This window comes from Neurospora crassa, linkage group IV (genome assembly GCF_000182925.2).
Source record: "Neurospora crassa OR74A linkage group IV, whole genome shotgun sequence".
Taxonomy (NCBI): Eukaryota; Fungi; Ascomycota; class Sordariomycetes; order Sordariales; family Sordariaceae; genus Neurospora; species Neurospora crassa.
In genome coordinates, this window is record NC_026504.1 from 5,644,394 (window position 1) to 5,665,405 (window position 21,012).

Below are 21,012 nucleotides of genomic sequence, written 5' to 3' on the forward strand. Positions count from 1 at the left end.
CAAGGAAGCAAGGGAGACAACCAACACCCACCCAACTTTGTCATCAACTTTCGGCCGGTACTTCTCTCTATGTATGTATATGTATGTACCTACCCAACACATCTCTCTCTCTTAACACAACACAACCATATATACATACATACATACATATATACGTACATAGTAAAGAAAGGACCGAAGTAACCTACCTAACCATTGACAGTTATTGTATGTAATCCTCAAAATTATACCAAACAATTGGTGGTGGTGGTGGTAGTAGTAATGGTATCAATCAAAATCATTTGGTATCCTTAGTAGGTAGCTAGCCAGCTGAGCCCTATATATCCATCCCAAACAAACAAACAAACAAACAAACAATCCATACAATAATGTGGTATCATCAACTCAGTGAAAGAAAAAAAAAAAAAAACCAGTACTATATCCATCAAAAAGGCCGCCAGCCCTTTCCATATCCCTTAGTCCCAAATGATCCCCACCCACCCATCCGTAAAAGGTAGGTAAGTAAGTAAGTAAGTAAGTAAGTAAAAGAAGAATCTCGTAACGTCGTGAGATGTCGTCGTAAGAAAAGAAGAAGAAGAGGAACAAAAAAAGAAGAAAAAAACGAACTCGCTCGCTCGCTTGCTGCTTGCTGCTTGCTGCTCGCTGCCTGCCTGACCACAACGTAATCACAGCAGCAGGCATGAAAATCATGAAAAACAACAGAATCGAATCCCAAACAAACAAGACATCACCGCCTCGCCAACCCCCTCGCCCGATCCCCCAACCCCTCAAACTTGCCCTTCACATCCGCATCCCCCCACTTCTCCTTAATCCACCTAAACCCTTTCATATTCAACCTCAGCCTGACCCTGCCCTCCACGAGAGCACTCACCAGATTAATCGCCGCAAACGTCGTCGACCCCAACGCTCTAAACAGCGCCAGGGCCGCCACCGCCCACAGGATAAACCGCAAGTAAAAATTATCCCCAATTTCCGAATCGCCATACGCTTCCGAGACCGCCATGGCCAGCGTCGCGTTGGCCACCATCCACGACACCACCATGTACGTGCGCACCGACTTGTAGTAATCCTGCTGCAGCTGGTCCTCGGACACGGGAACGGCAGGGACCATGACGCGATCGCGGAGATTACGTAGACATTCGTCGTATCCCGAGTCGATGTCGAGTTGGTCCGAAGGCATTTCCAGTTCGACGGTGCTTCCCTTGCCAATGGCGCCTCCGAGATCGGTGCGCATCACGTTGTCGCCTTTGGTGCCCCATGTGACGTCGTGGGTGTTGCAAAAGGCGTAGATCTGGAGCGTGCAGATGTAGGAAGGCAGCAGGACAAAGTACTGGATGGCCGAGGTGAACATGTGCCAGGGGTCGAGATAGAGAAAGGACATGACGAAGTAGAGCCCGAGGGTACTAGCCACGGAGACGATCAGGTTGGTGAAGACGTTGTTGCCGAGTTCGAGGTCGGGCTTGTCGTCGGATTTTTGAGAGGGTTGGATTTGTCGCACGACGATGAAGATGGTGGCGAAGGTGGTGTACACCATGATGACGGCGTAGATGATCATGGATGCGAGATACATTCTTTTGGCACCCTGCGGACGGTTGCCGAGGGACAAGATGAATTGTGTGCAGATCAGCAGGACGCAGACGTAGCGGAGGATGTTGAAGATGATGCGCGCGACGTGGCCGTCCGAGTTAAAAGGGTCGACGTGGGGATCGGCGAGACCGCCGGCGATAAAGTAGAAGGCGAGGTAGAAGTTGGCCAGGGAGAAGTAGGTGAAGAGGAGTTGCAGGAGGTGGTAGAGGAATTCGACGTGGAGAAGGGCTTTGCGCATAAAGGTGTGGTCGGTTTTCCAGATTTGTCGAAAGTGGACGAGGGAGTAGACGGCGGCGAAGAAGGCACCGTTGAGCCAACGACGACGTTGCGAGACGAATTCCGGGACGGTGTCTACAACTCGTTAGTATAACTTATCACACAGCAAAAAAGGGGGGCAACTCACCAGGCACATCCGTCTCACCCGTACACCCCTTCACATACTTCAACACCCACCTCTCACCCCTCTTGGCCACCAACTCCCAACACAGAATTCGGTCCTCGGCCAAGTACATGTTCGCCGTAAACACATCCGCGTGCTGCCCATGGAGCGTCTCGCCCTTGAAATACTGACTCAACGGCCCATGGCCCGTCTCATCGTTCTGCAGCGCATGGTACCGATACGCCGACAAGGCGCCCGGCAACACCGTGATGTACCCAAACACCGACTCCAACGGTTTGTCCAGAATATTGCTCATCTTGTACTCAAAGTTCTGACTAGCCACCAGAGGGTTGAGCAAATTCCCGCCAAACCGCCCCTTCATCGCTTTGATTTCCCCGCAGGCCCCCGCCACGTTGGAATCCGTGTCGAAGGCTTTCCAGAGATGGTAGAGACTTGTGCCGCCGGGGCGGGTGCCGACGTCTAGGAGGATACACACATTCGGGTTCAAGGCTTTGCCAAAGGCGTTGAAGAACCATCTATGCGAGTTGAGTTTCTTTTGGTTCTTCTCCTTCAAGCAAAAAATCATCTGGCAGGGCACGATGCCCTTCTCGGCGCCCTTGAACTTGAGGTCGCTGTCCAGAGACACTTGTGTCGTGTACTCGTAAACGTGGGCCTGCACCGCCTTCTGGTTGACAAAGTTCTTGGCGATACCGTGCTGGTAAACGCCCATGGCTGCGAGGGCGTCCAAGGTCCGGGGGTGAATGATCTCTCGTCCATCCGAAACCACACAGACCACAATCTTCTGCCACCCATCCGCTCCCCACGTCCTACTCTTGTTTCGGGAACAAAAATGCGAAATGTTCTTCATGACTGCGTGCATAGTCCGTGTGAATCCGAACTCGTCCTCGTTGTACATGGTCACGCAGATGAACAGCTCCGTCTCCCTGGCGGTACGACCGATATTCTGGCGCAACTTGTAACCCCTGGCAACAAAGTCATCAGGGTCACAAGTGACGGCTGTGTACCGCATGTGCGTAAACTCCACTTCGTCTCTCCTGGGCAAAAACGAATACAATATAGTCGGAATCTTGCACTCGAGAACGAGTTCGCCGTTGATGAGCTGGACTTCCTTCCTCGACATCTGTGGTGGTCGCACGCCGCGCCGCTCGTGCTTGCCTTCCTCCGGAATGGGACCGTAATGCTCGAACTTGTCGACACCTGAAGCGCTGGTGCCCGTGTTGGAGGAATAAGTGGTGCTCACATCGTCTTCGTCGTCGTACCGGGAACGCGCGTGGGTGCCGTGGGGATCTTCGCTGAGGGTGATCTGGGATGACCGAAACCCGTATGCGTCGTTGAGGTGGCGCGTTTCGCTGAGATCGGTTTCGGGGCCAAAGATATCTGTACGATCGTCGTCCGGTCCCATGCTAACTGTCACGTCGTCCGCATAACCTCCATGGTACCGTGGATAATGACTCGCTGCGCGACTTGGGCTATTGTAGTGTAAAGGCGCTGGTGCCGAGGGAAGCGGTCGCCTCGCATTTCCGTAACTCGATCCCGGTGTCCCTGGCCTGGCATGACCATCGATTTCTGAAGGCTCGTACCGTCCTTGTGGCGGAACTCGATAACCGGTTGCTGATTCTGGACTCCATGGTCTCCCGTGTCCCGAAACCATGCTCTCGGTGCCCATGTAGGAAGAAACGTAAGATCCGCCGTCGGGTGGTGGGATGCGTGGGGGATCCATGTATGATGATCGTTCGTCGATGGAGGGTTCGTACATGTGTCGTCGATCGCTAATCGAGGGTTCGTATGTTCGGGTATCTAGTGATGGTTCGTAGGTGCGGGCGTCGATCGAAGGCTCATAAGCTTGTCGTAACCGGCTGCTGTGATTAGGAATAATATGTGAGCGTGCTGCTTCTGAGTTTCGCCTTTTCGGTGATCCAAAGTGAACCGAGGGTGGTGGTGTAAGTGATCTTGTAGAGTCCCTTTCTTCGGTAATGTTGCTGAGCCGCTGCTTGCTTCTTTGCTTCTTCTTGCGCGCCTCCCGAAGCGACGCTCGTCGCGGGGATGTTCCCTCTGGAATTGTGGGCAATGCAAGAGTAGGTGGAGGCGCAGACAGCTTAAGAGGCTTCACTTGACCCAGCCTCTTTCTCTTGTGCAACTTTCCTCCTTCCCGTAACTGAGATTCTCCTTGTTGCTGCGGCTGCGCTTTCGCTTGTTGTTGTTGTTGTTGTTGTTGTTGTTGTTGTTGTTGTTGCTGTCGCTGCTGCTGTCGCATAAGGAATTGATCTTGTTCCTCGGGTCGAAAAGGACTGTATGGTGGAGGATAGTGAGGTAGGTGGGCGTATTGCTGTTGAGGGTCTTCGCTTCCCAGGATCTCTGGCGCGCCAGCAAACGTCACGGCCTTTCCCATGTCGGAGTCGTCTTCTTCGGTGGTGGCCGCGTGCTCTTTCTGATTTGAATTCGGGGGCGTCTCCAGGTCCGTCTTCTTTCCTTGATGTTCCTGATTCTCTGGTCCCTTGTTGGGCACTGACCGGGACAGGGAAGGAAATGGGGCAGGGGGGGTATTGACCACGACGGCTTCGTCATGGCCTTGTTTTGTTTTGGGACTGGTGTTGGAATGGAAGGGAGGACTCTGTGTTCGGGTATGTGTCTGGGTTGAGGCATTGGTATGGAAGGGTTGTGAGAGGAGGGGCATGACATACGGCCTGATATTATCTCTATGTGAACTCTGGCTGGTGATTTCGGAAACTGAGATGTACGAGCTGTTGTCGAGGTTCGTCAACAGGCGGACGCCCTGACCAGCTGGAGTCGCATCGGCATCGGGGTCGTCGCCTTCGTCGTATTGGGGGAGCATGTACTGAGGGCCTGGCGGACCGCTGCCGCTGCCGCTGCCGAAGCCGCCGGCGGTGCTGTGACCATACCCGGCCATAGTGTCGGGTGGTGTATGTGAGATTGAGACTTGTTGCGGCTTTTCCTGTCCTGGCTCTCAATGCGATGATGGATAGTACAATGGACCTGACTTGTGGGTGTAGTATGTAGGCAGACAACCACTATGTCACTGACGCGGCCCCTCTCCGGTCGTTCGGTTGGTGGATTGGGATTTGTTGATAGGCTACCCGATTGACCGACAGACTGACTGACAGACTGACGTGACTGAACAGCAATACGGCGGGTCAAGTGACAGCAGTAAAGGCGTTGTTGTTTGGATAGAAAAAGTCGAATGGATGTCGACTACCTACTGCGCGTCAGTTAGCATGAACTAGATCATCTAGATCGCAATTGCCGGGTCGGGTCGGGTCACCACCGTCCAGGTCCTCCACTGAGGTGTGAGAGATGGAGATGTGGAAACGGGGGTTCATGTTACCTCTATCGTGGGGCTGCCTACTTAGTAACGGTGAACGTTCAAGGGGGATCAATTCGTTTGTTCCCGTCGTCGTCCTGCTTTTCTTCTTTTAGTTGAAATGCGGTGAAATCTTTGGTAGTCGTCGTCTGTCGTTCCCCGTTGTTCCTTGCGCAATCCCCGTCCCCCCCCATGAACCAGAAAAAGAGACAACGTGCGGAGGGAGCTCCCGCAATTGGGTGGCTGGGCTGACTTCCCCCCCCCGTCCTTGTCGAAGCTGGAGAAGCGGCGCCAGCAGAAGGAGGTCGGTCGGTCGGTCGGTCGGTCGGGTTGCGCAGCCCCAGGCGGAGGATACCCTACCTATGCCTGTCAATGGCTACAGTACAGTGGTAGTGAGGCCGGGTAAATGCAACCGCTATTGGCTACCAATGAATTCGGCCAGTGGGGACCAAGACCGCAGATGCTTGGTGATGCGCAGCTTGTTGTGCTTGTGACAGCTTTTGTATGTAGGTAGTTGAAGATTCAAAGACATACTATCGAATATGGTTTGAGTGGCAGGTCTCATCGGTATCATCTGGATCAAATCAGATCACCGCCCTCGCTCTGTTCAGATAAAAGTAGCTTGTCGATTCCAGGTTCTCCATCTCGTAGTCTACTGGCTGTCCATCCTTCATCGGTCACCGGGCAACCAACCACAACACAACCCTCATCAACAGGGCGACTGGCCCCCCTCTCTTTTCCGTGCAGCCTATTGGCTATAAAAATTAGCAGCTTGCTGTTCAGGAACTTCAGTTCAGGAACGCTTGCTTGGCAATGGTAACGTTAAGGTTTGTTCGGTCCCGTCCCCGCTTCCTGTGAACACTTCATCACTTCTCTCGCCCTGCTTCTGCGTCTGGTCTCGAACGCACGTCTTGAAATGCACGCACGTGTACACATACGCACCAAGCACGAGCACAAGCAAGCAAGCGAGCGAGCAAGCAAGTAAGCAACTGCCATGTGCCATCCCAACTCTTTCGAACGGGCCCTGACATACGCGTAGCACGAGTGACGTCAAAGTAAACAAAACATGCAACCCCGAATGACCGTCAAGTCAACAACCTGTGAGACACAAAAAAGACAATGCATCGAGATATCAAAGAGGTATATACGGAGAGACATGTAAAAACAATAGACAAAAACTGCAACCAAGTCATTTTCGACGCCAATGAAAATGCGCTTTGACCCTTGAACCTTGCTCCCCCCTTGGTCCCTGACCGCCTTGAACCTACACACCACAACCCATTTCAATGCATCTGTTTCTGTGATCGTCAAAATCCTGGTGGAGCACGTTTACTCCTCATCACCCTCTTCCTCAGCAACCTGTACCAAGAAAATCCGGTCAGCAAAATATTCAAAGAAAGATTTCACGATAAGGACTCAAAAGATTTCACTCACCCCCTCATGGAAGTTCCTTCCATCAGTAGTCGCCTTGATGATGCCCGCACGAATAGTCCAGTCACCGAACCTCTCGCCCTCCTCTCTCTCCTTGGCGTACCTCCTAAGGAGACCCTTCATGATCGTCAAGATCTCCTCCTCCTTGATGCTAGACCTGTACAGCTTGTTGAGGCGCTGACCGTGGTAACCACCGCCAAGGTACATGTTGTAAGCACCGTAGGCCTTGCCAACGAAAGCCACCTCGGCCAACCAGGGACGAGCGCAGCCGTTGGGGCAACCAGTCATACGCATGACGATGCTGTCCTGCTTGAGACCAACCTCCTCAAGGACGCCCTCGAGCTTGGTGATGAGAACAGGAAGGTAGCGCTCAGACTCAGCCATGGCAAGACCGCAAGTGGGGAAGGCCACGCAGGCAGACGAGGATAGGCGGAGGCCAGAGTGGTGCAGGTTGTCCAGCTTGTACTGGGCAAGGAGCTTCTCGAGCTCAGGCTTGTCCTCGTCGGCAACGTTGGAGAGAATCAAGTGCTGGTTGGGGGTGAGACGGAACTCGCCCTTGTGGACCTTGGCGATCTCGCGGAGACCAGTCTTCATCTGGAACTCGGCGGTGTCCTCAATACGGCCGTTCTCAATGAACATGGTGAAGTGGTTGAGACCGGTCTCGTCCTTGGTCCATCCGAAGGTGTCGACGTTGGAGTCAAAGTGGAAGGCACGAGGCTCCTCAAACTTCTGGCCCCAGTACTCCTCAACCTTGGCCTTGAACACATCGACACCCATGTCGTCAATGGTGTACTTCAAACGAGCGTGCTTGCGGTTCTTGCGGTCACCGTTGTCGCGCTGAACAAGCATGACCTTCTCGCAGGCAAGGTGCACGTCGGCGGCGGTGACGAAGCCGAGCATGCGACCGGTCTGGGGGTAGGTCTTCTTGTTGTTGTGGGTGGCACCCATACCACCACCGGCGAGCAGGTTGAAACCAGCAAGGCTGCCGTCCTCGTTCTTGATGGCAATGAGACCGATATCGTGGGCGTAGACATCGACGTCGTTGTGGGGAGGGATGGCAATGGAGACCTTGAACTTGCGGGGAAGGTAGGTAGGGCCGTAGAGGGGCTCAAAGTCCTGGACAGCGTTACCGCCAACCTGGGTCTTGGCACCATCGTCATCGGTCAACCAGATCTCGTGGTAGGCAGTGGTGTTGGGGAGCAAGTGGTCGCTGATGCGCTTGGCGCACGCATGAACCGCGCGGTGGTACTTTGAGTGAGCGGGGAGAGGGCTGCACATGACGTTACGGTTGACATCACCGCAAGCGGCAATGGTGGTCATGAGAGCGCGGTTGATGGCCTGCATGGCGGGCTTGAGCTTGCTCTTGACAACACCGTGGAACTGGAAAGTCTGACGGGTGGTGAGCTTCATGGTCTCGTTGCCGAGCTCGTTGGCAATGTCGTCCATCTGGACCCACTGCTTAGCGGTAGACACACCACCGGGCAGTCTGCAACGGATCATGAAGGAGTAAGCAGGCTCGAGACCCTGGGCCTTGCGCTCATCACGGATATCACGGTCATCCTGCATGTAAGTACCGTGGAACTTGGTGAGCTGACAGTCGTCGGGAGAGATGGCGAGAGTGGAAGTGTCATTCAAGCCCTGAACGATGGTACCACGGAGGTAGTTGGACTCAATCTTGATGTCCTCGTTGGTCCTCGGGGCAGGCTCCTCAGGAAGGCCATCGACGTTGGCCACGCCGAGAGCCTCCCAGAGCTTGGGCTCCCACTCGGAGTAACCAGTTTGGAAACCATCGGGGTCCTGGTCATCACCAAGGCCAATGGGAGCCAGAGGCTTAGCACCAAAGTTGGCAAGGACGCGATCCAAGTCCTTGGCAGGCTTGTTGTAGTAGATCTTGTCCTCCTTGCGGGGCCAGTAGTGGCTGTCGCCGAGACCGAAGACGGAGTAACGGACGTTGGCGAGGTCAAGGGAGGTGTTGTCCTTGACGGCGTGCCAGAAGGAAAGACCGTTCTGGGGGAACTCACCCTGACCGGCGGTAGAGGTGATGAAGACGATGTTTTCCTCAGTGGCGAGGTCCTCAACGGGGTAGTCCTCCATGGACATGACAGTAGTCTTGAGACCACGGGCACGGCCGCGGTTACCCAGACGCTTGGAGAGGGAGATGGCATTGCCGTTATCGGAAGCGTAGAGAATGGTCAGGGGAGCACCAAACAGGCCTTCCAGCAACTGGTTGTAAGCATCCTTGGCCTTGCGCTTCTGCTGGGCACGGATCTCGGTACCAAAGTCCTCAGAAAGAACAGCGCCGAACGAGGGCTCCTTCTTCATGAGCTGAGTGAGGTGGTTGTCACGGTCGAGGAACTCCTTGAGCTCCTTCTTGATGCGCTCGGAGTCGAGGGAGAAGCTGGGCTCGCCCTTCTTCTCGTTCTCGGGGTTCCAGCGGTAAAGGGGCCAGTAGCCGATATCAACAGCCTTCTTGGTCTCCTGGAGGACAGTGAGAGCAGAGTCGTGCTCACCGAAGTAGGGGAGGTAAGCAAGGACAACGGAAGGACCGTTGAACTTATCAGCCTCATCCATAGCCTGGAGGACCTGAGTGTAGGAGCTGTAGACAGCGGTAGAGGCGACGTAGGCGTTACCGAAGTTCATAGCATAGAGACCAATGTCCTTCTTGCGGCGGTTGGCATCGGCAGCAGCGCGCTCAGAGTAGGGGGTAGAGTCGATGATGAGCAGGTTGACGTTCTCGCCGGAAGCAAGGACGTGGTGGACACCCGAGTTGCCGAGGTCGTAGGACCAGGCATCGGAGCCAACGAGCCAGAGGGACTGCTTGCGGAAGAACTGCTTGTACTCGAGGAGAGACTTGGAGAGGTCAGAGCCATCCTCAGAGAGCTTGGAGACAGCCTCAGAAGCGACCTCCTCGACCTTCTTGGAGTCCTCAGCGTTGGCAACCCACTTGGCAAGAGCCTGCTTGGGAGCGTCAGAGGAGAACTGGCCGTTGCTGGCGGCCTCCTTGACCTCGGAAACGAACTTTTGCTTGCGCTCCTTGCGGGCGAGGAGGGCACCGAAACCGTACTCGGGAGTGGCGGAGATGGTGTTGGAAATGCCGGCGTTGTCCTTCTCGATGGAGTTGGCGATGTAGGCGCGCTCACCGAAGAGCTGGTCGAGGATCTTGGTGTAGGCAGTCTCGAGCTTGGGCTTCTCAAGGCCGTACTCGGAAGCCTCCTTGGGGGCCTCGCGCTCACCAACCTCGAGGTTCTGAACGGGCTTCTCGGAGGTGAGGTTCTGGAAGATGCCGCGGAGGGCCTGGACAACGGTCTCCTGAGAGATGTAGCCAAGCTGGTGGCCAACAATGGTCTGGACACCGCCAGGGCCGCTCTTGACCGAGGTAAGAACATCGATGAGGAGGGGACCCCACTTGGTAGTCTTCCTCGAGACCTGCTCAAGGACAGCTACGCGCTTAACAGACTTGGGGATGGCCTCGAGGAGCTTGGCGCCCAGCCACGGGCGGTAGAGACGGGCAGTGAGAACACCGGCCTTGGCGAAGCTGTCGTCAGACTGGGCCTGGGCAATGGCCTGGGCGAAGAGAGGAGAGCCAGAGCCGAAGACGAAGAGGGCGTTCTCGGCGTTGGAAGGACCCGAGTACTCGAAAGCGCTGTATTGCCTGCCAGCAAGGTCGTTGAGCTTGGCCCAGATGGCAGTGACGTACTTGTAGATGTGCTCGGAGGTGACAACGGGGGCCTGCTCGTCGATGGTGGTGGCGACGGAGGCACTGGGGGTCGCGCTGGCCTCGCTGGCCTCGCTTTGTTCCTGGCTGGTCTGGGCGGACTCATCGGAGCCGTCCTGGGCAGGGGCAAGAGAATCGGTCGCAGTAGCAGTAGCGGCCTCAACTTGGCGGGCGTCAAGGACGGTCTGGCTGGCAACAGGCTCGGACTGCTCAGAGACAACGGCTACGCGGCCGTCGTTGGCGTAGATGGAAGAGCCCGAGATGGAGGCGGACTGGAAGCGGCGAACATTGTCGAGGTTGAGAATCTCCTGGACAAGGCTGAGATCCTCAGCAGCAATGGGCTGCTCGGAAGCGCTAGAGCTGGGGTCGAAGAAGTGAATAACACCCTTGCCGGACTGGACGGCGAGAGCATGGGCAGTGAGGGCCAGATCCTGAGCCTCCTGGAGAGAGTTGGACTGCAGGAAGGTCCAGCCGGAATTCCTTATCGAGGTGATGGCGGTGTAGTCTGGGAGGCTCTTGGGGCCCAGCGCAACGTGGAGGACGACTGGGAGCTGGGCGAGCTTGTAGAGGTGGGCGATGCTGGGGAGCAGAACCTCGGAGGTGGTTGTTACCGAGACCAGGCGGCCGGAGCGGATGGGTGTGAATACTGAGAGAAGAGGGTCGTTGTTGTGTCTGACGGGAATGATCTCGGTGACGGCATCGGCGGCCTTGGCGACAAGGCTTTGTGTCCTGGAAGAGGCGAGGCTCTTGAGAGTGGCCGAGAAGTCGGACTCGGCGGCGAGCGAGGGCTGCACCGAGACGACGACATCGGAGGCCAGGTATGCGATTCTGGCGACTATGGGTTGTGTCACGAATTAGCCATTTTGTCTTGTCTTTGTGGTGGTTTTCCATTCTAGGTTTGTTCTCATTGGTTGCCGAATGCATCTCGTGATATCTTGGGCTGTTGGTGTTGGTGTTGGTGTCGAGAGACATGGCGCCGATTGCGCACTTGGAAGGCACGGATGTAGCGGGGTCAGGTGCAGGACCTCTGGAGAGGAATGGGAACGGGAACGGGAAGGAGGGGACAAGGGAAGCAAACAACTCACCAGCCTCTTGGGGCGTCTTGATCTGTGTTGTGGAAGCCATCGTTGGAGTCTGGTGATGGCTGGACTGTGGGGGAGGAGGAAGGAGGTATCAATGGAGGAAAAAAAAAAAGAAGAAAAAAAATAATAAGAAAAAAGAGAACAACGAGTAACCACAGGGAATGGGAACAAGTGGAAGTACAGTGGTAGGTAGGTATGAGTCTTGGGGATGAGAGGGAATAATATATCGATGATTCACTGACTTGCTCTCCCTTCTTTTCTCCTTTTTTATTTTTTTTCTCCGAGAAGAGAGAACTGCCCAACCTTGAGAATCGGCAGAACAAGTCTCAATTGAAAGGTTTTGTAGGAATGTCACAACCTAATGCGGAGGGCGGGACAAATATGTACAGCGAGGCGTGGGAAGGCACTTATGTAATGTCTCTACACTAGTGTGTGTACACTATAAACTCACTAACAACTGAAGCACTGCACAGCTAAACACACACTCTCTCTCTCTCTCTTGCCCGGCCGCCGCCCCCGCAGTCCACTTGTGGTGATGCCGGCACATGAATGGCTGCGCTGTTTCGTCTGGAGCGATTGCGTGATCGGCCTAGCTTCATTCGCAGTCATGAGCGCACCCACTTTGGCCGGCCTTTGTGTTGAAATCTGACCCTCGCCAAGTTGCCTCTTTTGCTGATGACCCTTCCAGCGAATAGAAAGTCTCCAATTTTCAACTTTTGCCTTTGTCAGGAACCAAGTGTGTGTCCATCTCACTGTCACCCCCCCCCCCCCCCCCCCTCCGTGCCTCCGACGTATCCAGAGGTATCGCACTAACAAAAAACCCCAGACAGACAGATGGACATCCATGCCCCCTCCCCCGACCTCGCCACGGCCCTCGGGGACTCGGGAAGGCAGCAGCAGACTCTGCAAAGAAAAGAAACCAAACCGCTGAGGAAGAAGGAAAAAAAAAAAGAGAGAACGTCTGTTCGCAACGGTATCCCAGGGGGTGGCTCCAGGTGAACAACTCCCGACACCGTCCCATCTTTGGATATCCACATTGGTCTCAGGTCTAGTCTGTGACATGGGACGAATATAGTGTATGACTCTATTCCCGAGTTGCAGAGACAGACACCCATACTTGTATGGGCATGAGGTATGGTAGTGTACGAAAACAATCTGACAGGATGGATGGATGACATATCAAGACCTGCTGAACCCCTTTCCCCCCCATTCCCGAACATCCCCCGAGCCTACTCTATCTCCATGTTCAACCCGCACCTGGAACCATTTCTGCACTGGCGCTAGGCCTATATATGAATATTCCCACTCATTGTTCTATGTATCAGTGACATGCTCCTCCATCTGATTGATATCTTCACCTTGATGGTCTCACATTCCCCGAATTAACCAACTTCGCGGGGTCAACTCGGGAGGCGGGCATGTCGGGTGGGGGGTGAAAGCGAACGAACGACATGTCCAAGGCGGAATCTCCAAGAAGGGCCAGCAGTTACATGGCTAAGCCCTGCGCATATTCAAAAAGAAGACACACAATGACATGGATATATCGACTTTGAACTATGGTGTCATTTCTATCCTTCTCACAAATGTCGACTGCATTTGCGTGAAGCTATCTTATCATGTATACACTATATATCTCCAAATGACCCGAGCCTCCATTAATATCATTACGTCGTCCAACATCTCCCTGCTGGTGCTGACGGCGTATAAACCAATCCAGAAAAAAACCAACCCGTTCCCTAATTCCCCCAAATATGTCTTTGCGCCGTAATCCCCTCTGGTATCCTTGAAAGGTAAATATAGAGATATCATGGATATTATGGTGCCCCAGCCGTCCGTGACAAGTTTGTACAAATGCGATGCAAGTACAAAAATCCAAATGTCTCAATGTACAGTAGGAAGCCGCCTAAAGTGCAGAGACCTTCTTTCATAGTATCCTCCTCTTTATAATGCGTTGTGAGAATGGCTGTCTTCGCGCCAATACCTCTCTTCTATGCCCATGCATGGTGTGTCGTATGTTGGGATGAATGCTGGCTATGCCGTCTCCTCCTCTCCGATGATAATTAAACGTCTTCAAAGTCCCACTGAACGAAAACACTTTTCAACTCTGGTGGCCGCTCATACCCGGGAGTATCTCCCACCCTTCAACCGCCCTCCAATCTCCCTCGCCCACTCCTCGTCCTCCTTCCTCCCTCCCAACCAATACCCCCTGCCAAAGCCGACCATCATCCGGCCCATCTTGCCCTGCCAGCCTTCACCCAGCGGCGCGCCCTCCACAAACGGATCCGCGACGTGTCCCTCCTTGCCGTTATCATCATCAACCACCTCTCCCGAACCCAGGGGACCACCGGCCCACCCGCTGTTCATATCCACATATCTCTGCACCACTGCCCTGGCGTACGCGCAGACCACCAACGCAAAGTAGATCCGGATCAGCGTGAACCCGACCACAAGGCACATGCTGGCCGCGGACTCATGCACGCCCACTGCCTTCTCCAGCTGGTTCTTCTGCGCACTATCGTGTTCGTAGTTGCCCTCGCCGTTCGACGGGCTGGCGCTCTCGGGGATGTCACCCTTGCTAGCGGGGCCCTGCGGATCGTGAAACTGGGTCAGGTACCACGTCGTGGCGAAGAAAGTGACGTAGGCAAAGTTGAGGAGGGTGTCGATGCCGTAGAGAAAAGCGAGCGCCAGGTTCTGGAAGGGCGATTGGTGTCGGATGTGGGGGATCAGGTACGCCAGCGAGCCGACGACCAAGACGGAGAGCAGGTAGAGACTGATTTGCAGGAGGGAGAGCGGGAAGCCGGTGAAGAGGGCGAGGATGCCGTAGATGCCTGTGATGCGGTTGAAGACGAGCGAGAGGGCGATGAGCTCGGTGCCGGTTTGGAGGGACATGAAGCCGAGGAAGGTCTGTGTTTTGCGCGTGCCGTTGTTAGCATGGCGTCACGGTGATGCCTGATGGTGAGGGTAATCACGATGGCTGGGGATTGGAGGATGCGAAAAAAAAAAGACTTACCCTCGGCCGGGGAAATCGAAGTCGTAGACCTCGCGACATGATTATGGTTTATGTATACGGAGAGCAAAGTATAGACTCTAGTTTTTGGGCGTCTGTATCGCGAAAATAAAAGGCCACAATGAAAAGGAAAGGACAATTAAAAATGCGACTGATAAAGACGATGATGTCGACAGCAAAGAAAAGGGGTCTTTTTTTGCGACGAGCGGCTGGCTGTGACGGATGTGTGAGGTTGCAGGTTGCAGCAGCTGAAAGAGCGGTTCGAATGCGACGGCGGCAAGGAAGTGGAAGTGTGTTTGGTTCTTTGCAGCGCAGCCACCTCAACAAACGTCGGTACAGTGCAGCAGAGGTTTTGCGGTGGGCTTGGAAGTGGGCAGTTAGTTGGATGCGTGACGGGCACGGGCACGGCAGGCAACCAGATTTGTGGGAAGTGGAATTTCTGAAAACCAAAAGTAAGGTAACACAACACCACCAACTGCTGATGACAAGACCCCCAACGATCCCAAAGAAAATTAACCAAGACTTCTTGGTGAGCATCACACCAGACCGACGGATTGACGGGCTCGCGAAGGAGTCCGGGGTTCACACTACGCCAGTTGCGAGCGAGTTGCGACACACACTCCGCGGCGAAACAACCTAACGAAGGAAGCGGCGCCAACCTAATTGCTTGCTGGATGGAACCCGGATCAATCGGCATACATACATAAATAGACTGTATGGTAGTGTAGTAGTACGATTGCGAATTTGCGAGGCGCTATTGTTATCCCATTCCTCGGTCACCAGCCTTTCGTTTCTTTCCAGGCTCAACAGGATAGGATTGATTGATTGTTTGGTTTGAAACTTGAAACTCAAAAAAGGCGCCGTCATTGTTCGCAATTACCGTCCTTACTTGGCATTCCACACCACATATCAAAATCAAATCCGCGGAAAAGACTAGATTAGACGGGAGTCCATCACCACGGCACCCTCCTTCAACACCTGATGTCATTTCACACGATTTCCTCGTCAGGCTGCCTCCCTCCCTCCCTTTCGCTTACACTACACTACATGTACCTACTCCAGGCAAAGCCGCGCTTTCGGTGTCGCGTGTCCTCCCTGTCTGTCCGTCCGTTCGCCTAACCGCCTTTCTAGGCTTGCCAGGCTCGACTCGACTCGGTTATTTGATCGGTGGGCTATGACGCAAAGGCCTGCCTTCCGTGACGAGACGGACAGGGCAGAGACGGGCACTCCAATCAACGGGGGTTGGTGTTCACGGGGGGTTGTTAGGTCCATGTTAGCGACTTGCTTTGGCGGCTAACATGTCCGTGTATCACTCACTATCTGAAAATGTTAAGGGGAGTTGGAACGGGGTAGCAGAACCCCCCGGCTCCGATCAGTGCCAACCTGGACACGGCACCGGCACACATCACACAAGACAAATCTCCGCGTACTCCTGGACCCTGGTAAAAACTATGCTGGGCTGGAATCGTATACGTATGCTCATCTTCACTAAACTGGCCGTTTTGGGCATCTACCATAACGACGACTGACGGTATCACCGATCTTCCGATATGTGTATAACTTTCAGTCAATCATGACGTTGAAGTCTTCAACAAGTGGACAAGAACGGCAACTCCGTCCCTCTTTGCGTTTTGACAGTCGAAGACATAGCCATGTGGAGCCAGTTTACCCCTGAATTGGGACCCCGAAGAAGGACCCCTTTGCCAAGATACACATCAACTTTATGCTTGAACGCGGACGATGTCTCCGAGGTTGAATGATTATGTATATGTATAATTCCCATGTAGAAGGGTCGTTTGGACTACACAAGTCCTTCCATCTCTTGCGGCACGCGTAGATCCCAGCTGTTCAACGGCCCAACATCGAGACGGACTTTCAACACTAGGTACCTAAAGGAAACTCAAGAGAAGATAGGTACTGAAGAATACAGGAACCTCGAGTACCCCTGGGAGAACTAACCACTGAATCCGACGAAAGTTCCTTTCTGGGAGCAGGCCGAAAACCACTTGCCGAATCCCATCCGACGTTTTTTTCGCAAGGCTGATCATCCACACCTACTCAGCGTCTTATGTCATGATGGATATGCACAAATCTGTCCCTCAAAAGACATGATGGGACATGTAAGCTCGGCAAGTAAAGACCGCCCAAAAAGGTTCTTGTTAGCGCCGATAGTGCAATACTCAACGCGGTACATACACATCCGCCCTAAAAATTTAAAACCCCGGACTCCCACCCGACCTGGCGAGACCGGGGCGGCTGTCGGCGGCTCTCGGTCCGGCCGAGTTCTCCACTCCTTTACCGGCTGGGCGGTACACCTAACGGTCTTCCCCGGCAGCCTCCGGGAATGTCTAGTCTCGACTTCCGGGACACGCACGGGTGTGGAATCTTTTTTTTTCTTTGGGGGTATGTACCCGGAACGGAACGCATACGCGCGTGGGGAGGAGAGAGAGAGAGAGAGAAAGAGAGAGCGGCAGTTCGTTTGGCGCTGTAGTATGGTCTACATGATGGGAAAGGTGAAATGAATGATGGTCACCAACATGGCTATGGCTGGCTGTCGCGGGCTGTCGGGATGGCGTGAGAGGGAGGTCAAGTTGCGACAGAACCCATGACTGGATGGGGGCGGCAGATGGGTTTTATACGTACTGCGTAGCTCTTGCGAGTCTACCTGCCATGTAGACCTGGTCGAACACCCTTACGGCATCGGCGACTTTGATATCGACGGTTATCACCTACCTATCTTGATCATCCATCCAGTCGCCGGGTAGCCAAGACCGCAACCTGCCATGTACCATATACACATACGCTCCCGTCCCATCCAAATCAAGCAGCAACACTACCTCTATACAATCTCTTCTATTTCGAGCCCGTTTACCTAACATTACCACAAGAATGGGCAAGATCATTACCATTGAGCTAAAGCTGCTTCGAAAAACTCGGGATATGAGCTGCAGGTCACTGCTCATCATAACCACACCCACGGACAACCCTTTGTTGATATCAGTCTGGTCCTGCAGATGTCCATAATTTACCTACCTAGGTATTCTTTCCCTTGTCCAAGCAAGTTCTGATCTTCAATACCCGACTGGTTATCAGGATCAATTATTTTCCTTCTTTTTTTTTCTTAGTTTTTTTTCTTCTTCGGTTTTTTTTTTTTTTTTTTCCAACAAAACATTATGACCAAAGGTCAGTAAAATGTCAGAGGAAGCCAAGTTTCAGAAAGTTGAAAAAACTGCCCCTGGCCACCTAGCTACCTATGCAACCGTCTTCTGCGTCCTACAATCCCCGAATACCTATCTTGCCCGACAGATGGAGCTATAACTGCACTTCCTAGCCCATCACCGAACAGTATATGACTATAAAATATCGTCAGTGTAATGCTCAGCCTCTTGCTGCTTACTGGACAGTTGATATCGAGGGCTAGATACCTAGAGATGTCTGCTCGGGATGGAGCATGGTCTTGCAAAAGCTGACGGTGGTGTATTCTCAGGAAGTAATGTCCCCTTGAGAAGTTGAGTATTGAGTAATGTAACGAGTACAGTCACTCCATCACCTACCTTGGTTGTTTCCAACGACGCGCGAGCTCGCCCAGGTGAGGTTGCAGTAGGAGCATTGGCCTTACTCACGTCCTCCGGAGACATGGTACATGGGACAGGAAGGTGAAGGACATGATCAAAGAGCTGTGTCTGTTAAATCATGGAGTGACTCGAGGATATCATATTGGGCCGGATATATGTATAGGTTTGTTAGTCAACGCTGTCCACTGGACCACTGACTGCTGCTGCCATGAACAAGAAGTGGTAATCGCCACTTTGGACAAAGGCATCATGGTCAAACCACCAACAGTAACCTTTGTTGTTGTTACCCATGCTAGGAGAAACCAAGACATTGTTCGCCGTTCCGTCAATCCCGTCCCGATCCGATCCCGATCCATAACCCATGACAAAAACGACCTTCCCTTCCAAAAACTCCGGCTATGCCGTGTTACAAACCGTCCATCCATCCATATCCATTGTCCAGCCCTTAGTCCGTCCCCCTGATTACATCTGAAACGCTCACTCCATAGTCCAATTGTGCTTGATCATCTCCAACGGCTTCATGCTCTTCTCCGCGACATGGCTCGTAGCCACAGCCGCTTTCTCGAGAGGCAAGTCGTGCTCGACGCGATGAACGGCGCGTTCAACGGGAGGTGTGATGCGCTGGATGCCGCGCTCGACAGGTACGTGGTTCGTAAAGTAGTTGATGTTGCGCTCCCATCGGGGAGCCCACTTGGCCGTCGCCCGAGCCACGCGCTCTTCGGCACCGGGGATACCCATGGCGAGCGGGGCGAGCGTGCCGACGCCGGCAGCGCCGAAGAAGATGTACTCGGTCATGCCGGCGGCAGGGATGCGGACGACCATTTTGGTGGTTGTTTTGGGGGTTTGTTTGTTTGAGAGGAGATGCTGTGGTTGGGTTAGTGGGTTGTGTCGAGTGAGGGTAAATGTGGTGTTGAAGGAAGATGAGGCAGTGACGTGTGTGTGGTGGTGAGCAGAGGAGATGCAGTTGATGAAGGAAAGGAAGAGATGACAGTTCTGACAACCGGGTATAAAGTTTTGTCATCCAGCGATGCTGTTCAAAGGAGTGACCACGGAATGGATCACAGACGTACCTCTACTTGTGGTTGAGTGTTCTTTGCTTGATCAGCAGTTGATGCTGTACTCTTCGAGTGTTATAGGTTGCTCTTTACTCGTGTGTCTGGACAAGTCTTTGAAACGAGGATGAGTGTTCTCTCCAGGTGCCACGAGGAGAAGAAGCAGATATATAACGAGTGGGAGAGACGGGAGTCCCCTTTATGTGGCAGAAATGGGAACCACAACATAAAGCAGCAGGTATTGTTACTGCTTGTTAGACTGTCAGGGTCTTGGTGGTAGTTCACCCTCCTTCCCCATGCAGTGTCCTTAACTCGATATCATCTTTTTGAGGGGAGATGCCCAAGCCTTGACCTCCTGTTGTGCCACTTCCCCTCCCCGGTTTGCCTTGCAGCAAGTGGACGGTCTAGACAGGGAGCCACCGCTCACCTCCGCCTTTCTCGCCTGCACCTCCTGCTTTTCTTCCTCTGTTGTGAGTAGTTACTATGTCCAACGGCTTCTCGAGACCTGGAACCGTCTGGCTGAGGCATGGTGTAACCCAGGATTGAGCGGGGTAGGAGTGGCAGGCAATATCCAAAATCCAATCATCTCGAGTGGCTGGACGTCACTTTTGTATCACAGCGGCCCGTCTGTGAGTTCCGTCGTCTGATTCTGTGATGTCTAATGGCACCACGGAGCGAGGAGTGGTCCGGTGCGCGTGTGCTGTGGCTGGGGGAGGAAGCAGTAGGTGTTGGGTTTGTAATTTTGATCCTTTGTACATTTCAGTAGATACCAAGTTTGAGAAGGAAGATTACGGTGAACCGCATGGGATAATTACCGACAAGAAACTGGAAAGAGATAGCGACATCTTGACTTTCCTATACTTAGTGTACGGTTTGTATCAGGAAAGAACGATCTCGGGACCCTTACTGTCGCAGGGCAGGAGCTAGTCTGGTGGAGCCTCAGGGGAACCCGACTCCACTTTTGACGCTTTCCCCGGATTCCGTCCCCGCATCTTTGAGTTAGCGCTGTGGATCTGATGGGGCTCTCGGTCAGCACCCGACCCTCAACTCCGCTGTGAGTGAGATGAAAGGAGCACTGTGATTGGGGAAGGAGTGAGGAAAGTCCATTGCACTTCAAGTTCAATCTGAGAGACGGAGATGCGTTATATCAACCAAGTGTCAAGGAAGACCTCTTTTTGTGTAAAGCCTAAGTAGTCACCTTCAACAGACACTGGCCTACTGCCGACGGAGTTTCCATCACAGAAGGTCTTGATCATTGTGAGAAATGACAGACAATTCAAGATCCGATTTCGCCACAGTCTCCGAGAAGAACTTGACGCCTTCAGTTGTAACTCGAATAGATTCTTCAGACATGGTAAAAATTGCAGTCACGAACACCGATGATACCCGGTGTTGAACATTGTAGAGGGTGTCAGACTTTAATCGTTAGCAGTAACTGATGGGAAAGAAAGAGAGTGGAGCTAGCAATGTTAGGGTCCGCGAGAGTCCTGTTAACAGAAACCAATGCCATCTTGGTGACTGAACATTGTCGCGAAGCGAAAAGATCGTGAGCTCAAGAAGTATTGTTGGATGGATCGGGGAATATACTGATTTGGGAAAAGTAAACATGCCCGTCGACTTGAGCATCATGGCCATCGCTTGTCGAGAGAGCATCGAAAGTAAGCAGCCGCAATTGCCGGCCAACTTACATCGAGGAATCGATCATCGGGAACCATCATTGTCAAATCAAGAGAAAAGAACCGTCTGGGCTGGCGTATATGCACGCTCAACCCTAACCCGAGTCTTGTCGGCTGATAGCACGATAGCGCTAAGATAAGCCAAGCGTCCCCTCCGCCCCACTTTAC

At 53.3% G+C, this 21,012-nt stretch overlaps 4 protein-coding genes across 4 annotated transcripts; all 4 read right to left on the reverse strand.

The window, feature by feature from the left end:
- Positions 1-217: 217 nt before the first annotated feature.
- Positions 218-5,278, reverse strand: NCU05239 (chitin synthase A). The gene is made up of 3 exons (XM_956910.3): positions 4,669-5,278; positions 1,991-3,846; positions 218-1,938 (listed from the first exon to the last, which is right to left on the reverse strand). Exons 1-3 carry the CDS (start codon positions 4,893-4,895, stop codon positions 728-730), a joined length of 3,294 nt encoding a protein of 1,097 aa, XP_962003.3. The 5' UTR covers positions 4,896-5,278; the 3' UTR covers positions 218-727.
- Positions 5,279-6,408: 1,130 nt separating this feature from the next.
- cys-4 (cysteine-4) lies at positions 6,409-11,891 on the reverse strand. Its single transcript, XM_956909.3, has 3 exons — positions 11,538-11,891; positions 6,741-11,287; positions 6,409-6,665 (listed from the first exon to the last, which is right to left on the reverse strand). Exons 1-3 carry the CDS (start codon positions 11,575-11,577, stop codon positions 6,636-6,638), a joined length of 4,617 nt encoding a protein of 1,538 aa, XP_962002.2. The 5' UTR covers positions 11,578-11,891; the 3' UTR covers positions 6,409-6,635.
- Positions 11,892-13,077: 1,186 nt separating this feature from the next.
- Positions 13,078-15,022, reverse strand: NCU05237 (hypothetical protein). The gene is made up of 2 exons (XM_956908.2): positions 14,545-15,022; positions 13,078-14,438 (listed from the first exon to the last, which is right to left on the reverse strand). Exons 1-2 carry the CDS (start codon positions 14,581-14,583, stop codon positions 13,650-13,652), a joined length of 828 nt encoding a protein of 275 aa, XP_962001.1. The 5' UTR covers positions 14,584-15,022; the 3' UTR covers positions 13,078-13,649.
- A 3,215-nt stretch (positions 15,023-18,237) lies between these two features.
- NCU05236 (hypothetical protein) lies at positions 18,238-20,024 on the reverse strand. The gene is made up of 2 exons (XM_956907.3): positions 19,187-20,024; positions 18,238-18,980 (listed from the first exon to the last, which is right to left on the reverse strand). Exon 2 carries the CDS (start codon positions 18,936-18,938, stop codon positions 18,594-18,596), a length of 345 nt encoding a protein of 114 aa, XP_962000.1. The 5' UTR covers positions 18,939-18,980; positions 19,187-20,024; the 3' UTR covers positions 18,238-18,593.
- Between the last annotated feature and the right edge of the window lie 988 nt (positions 20,025-21,012).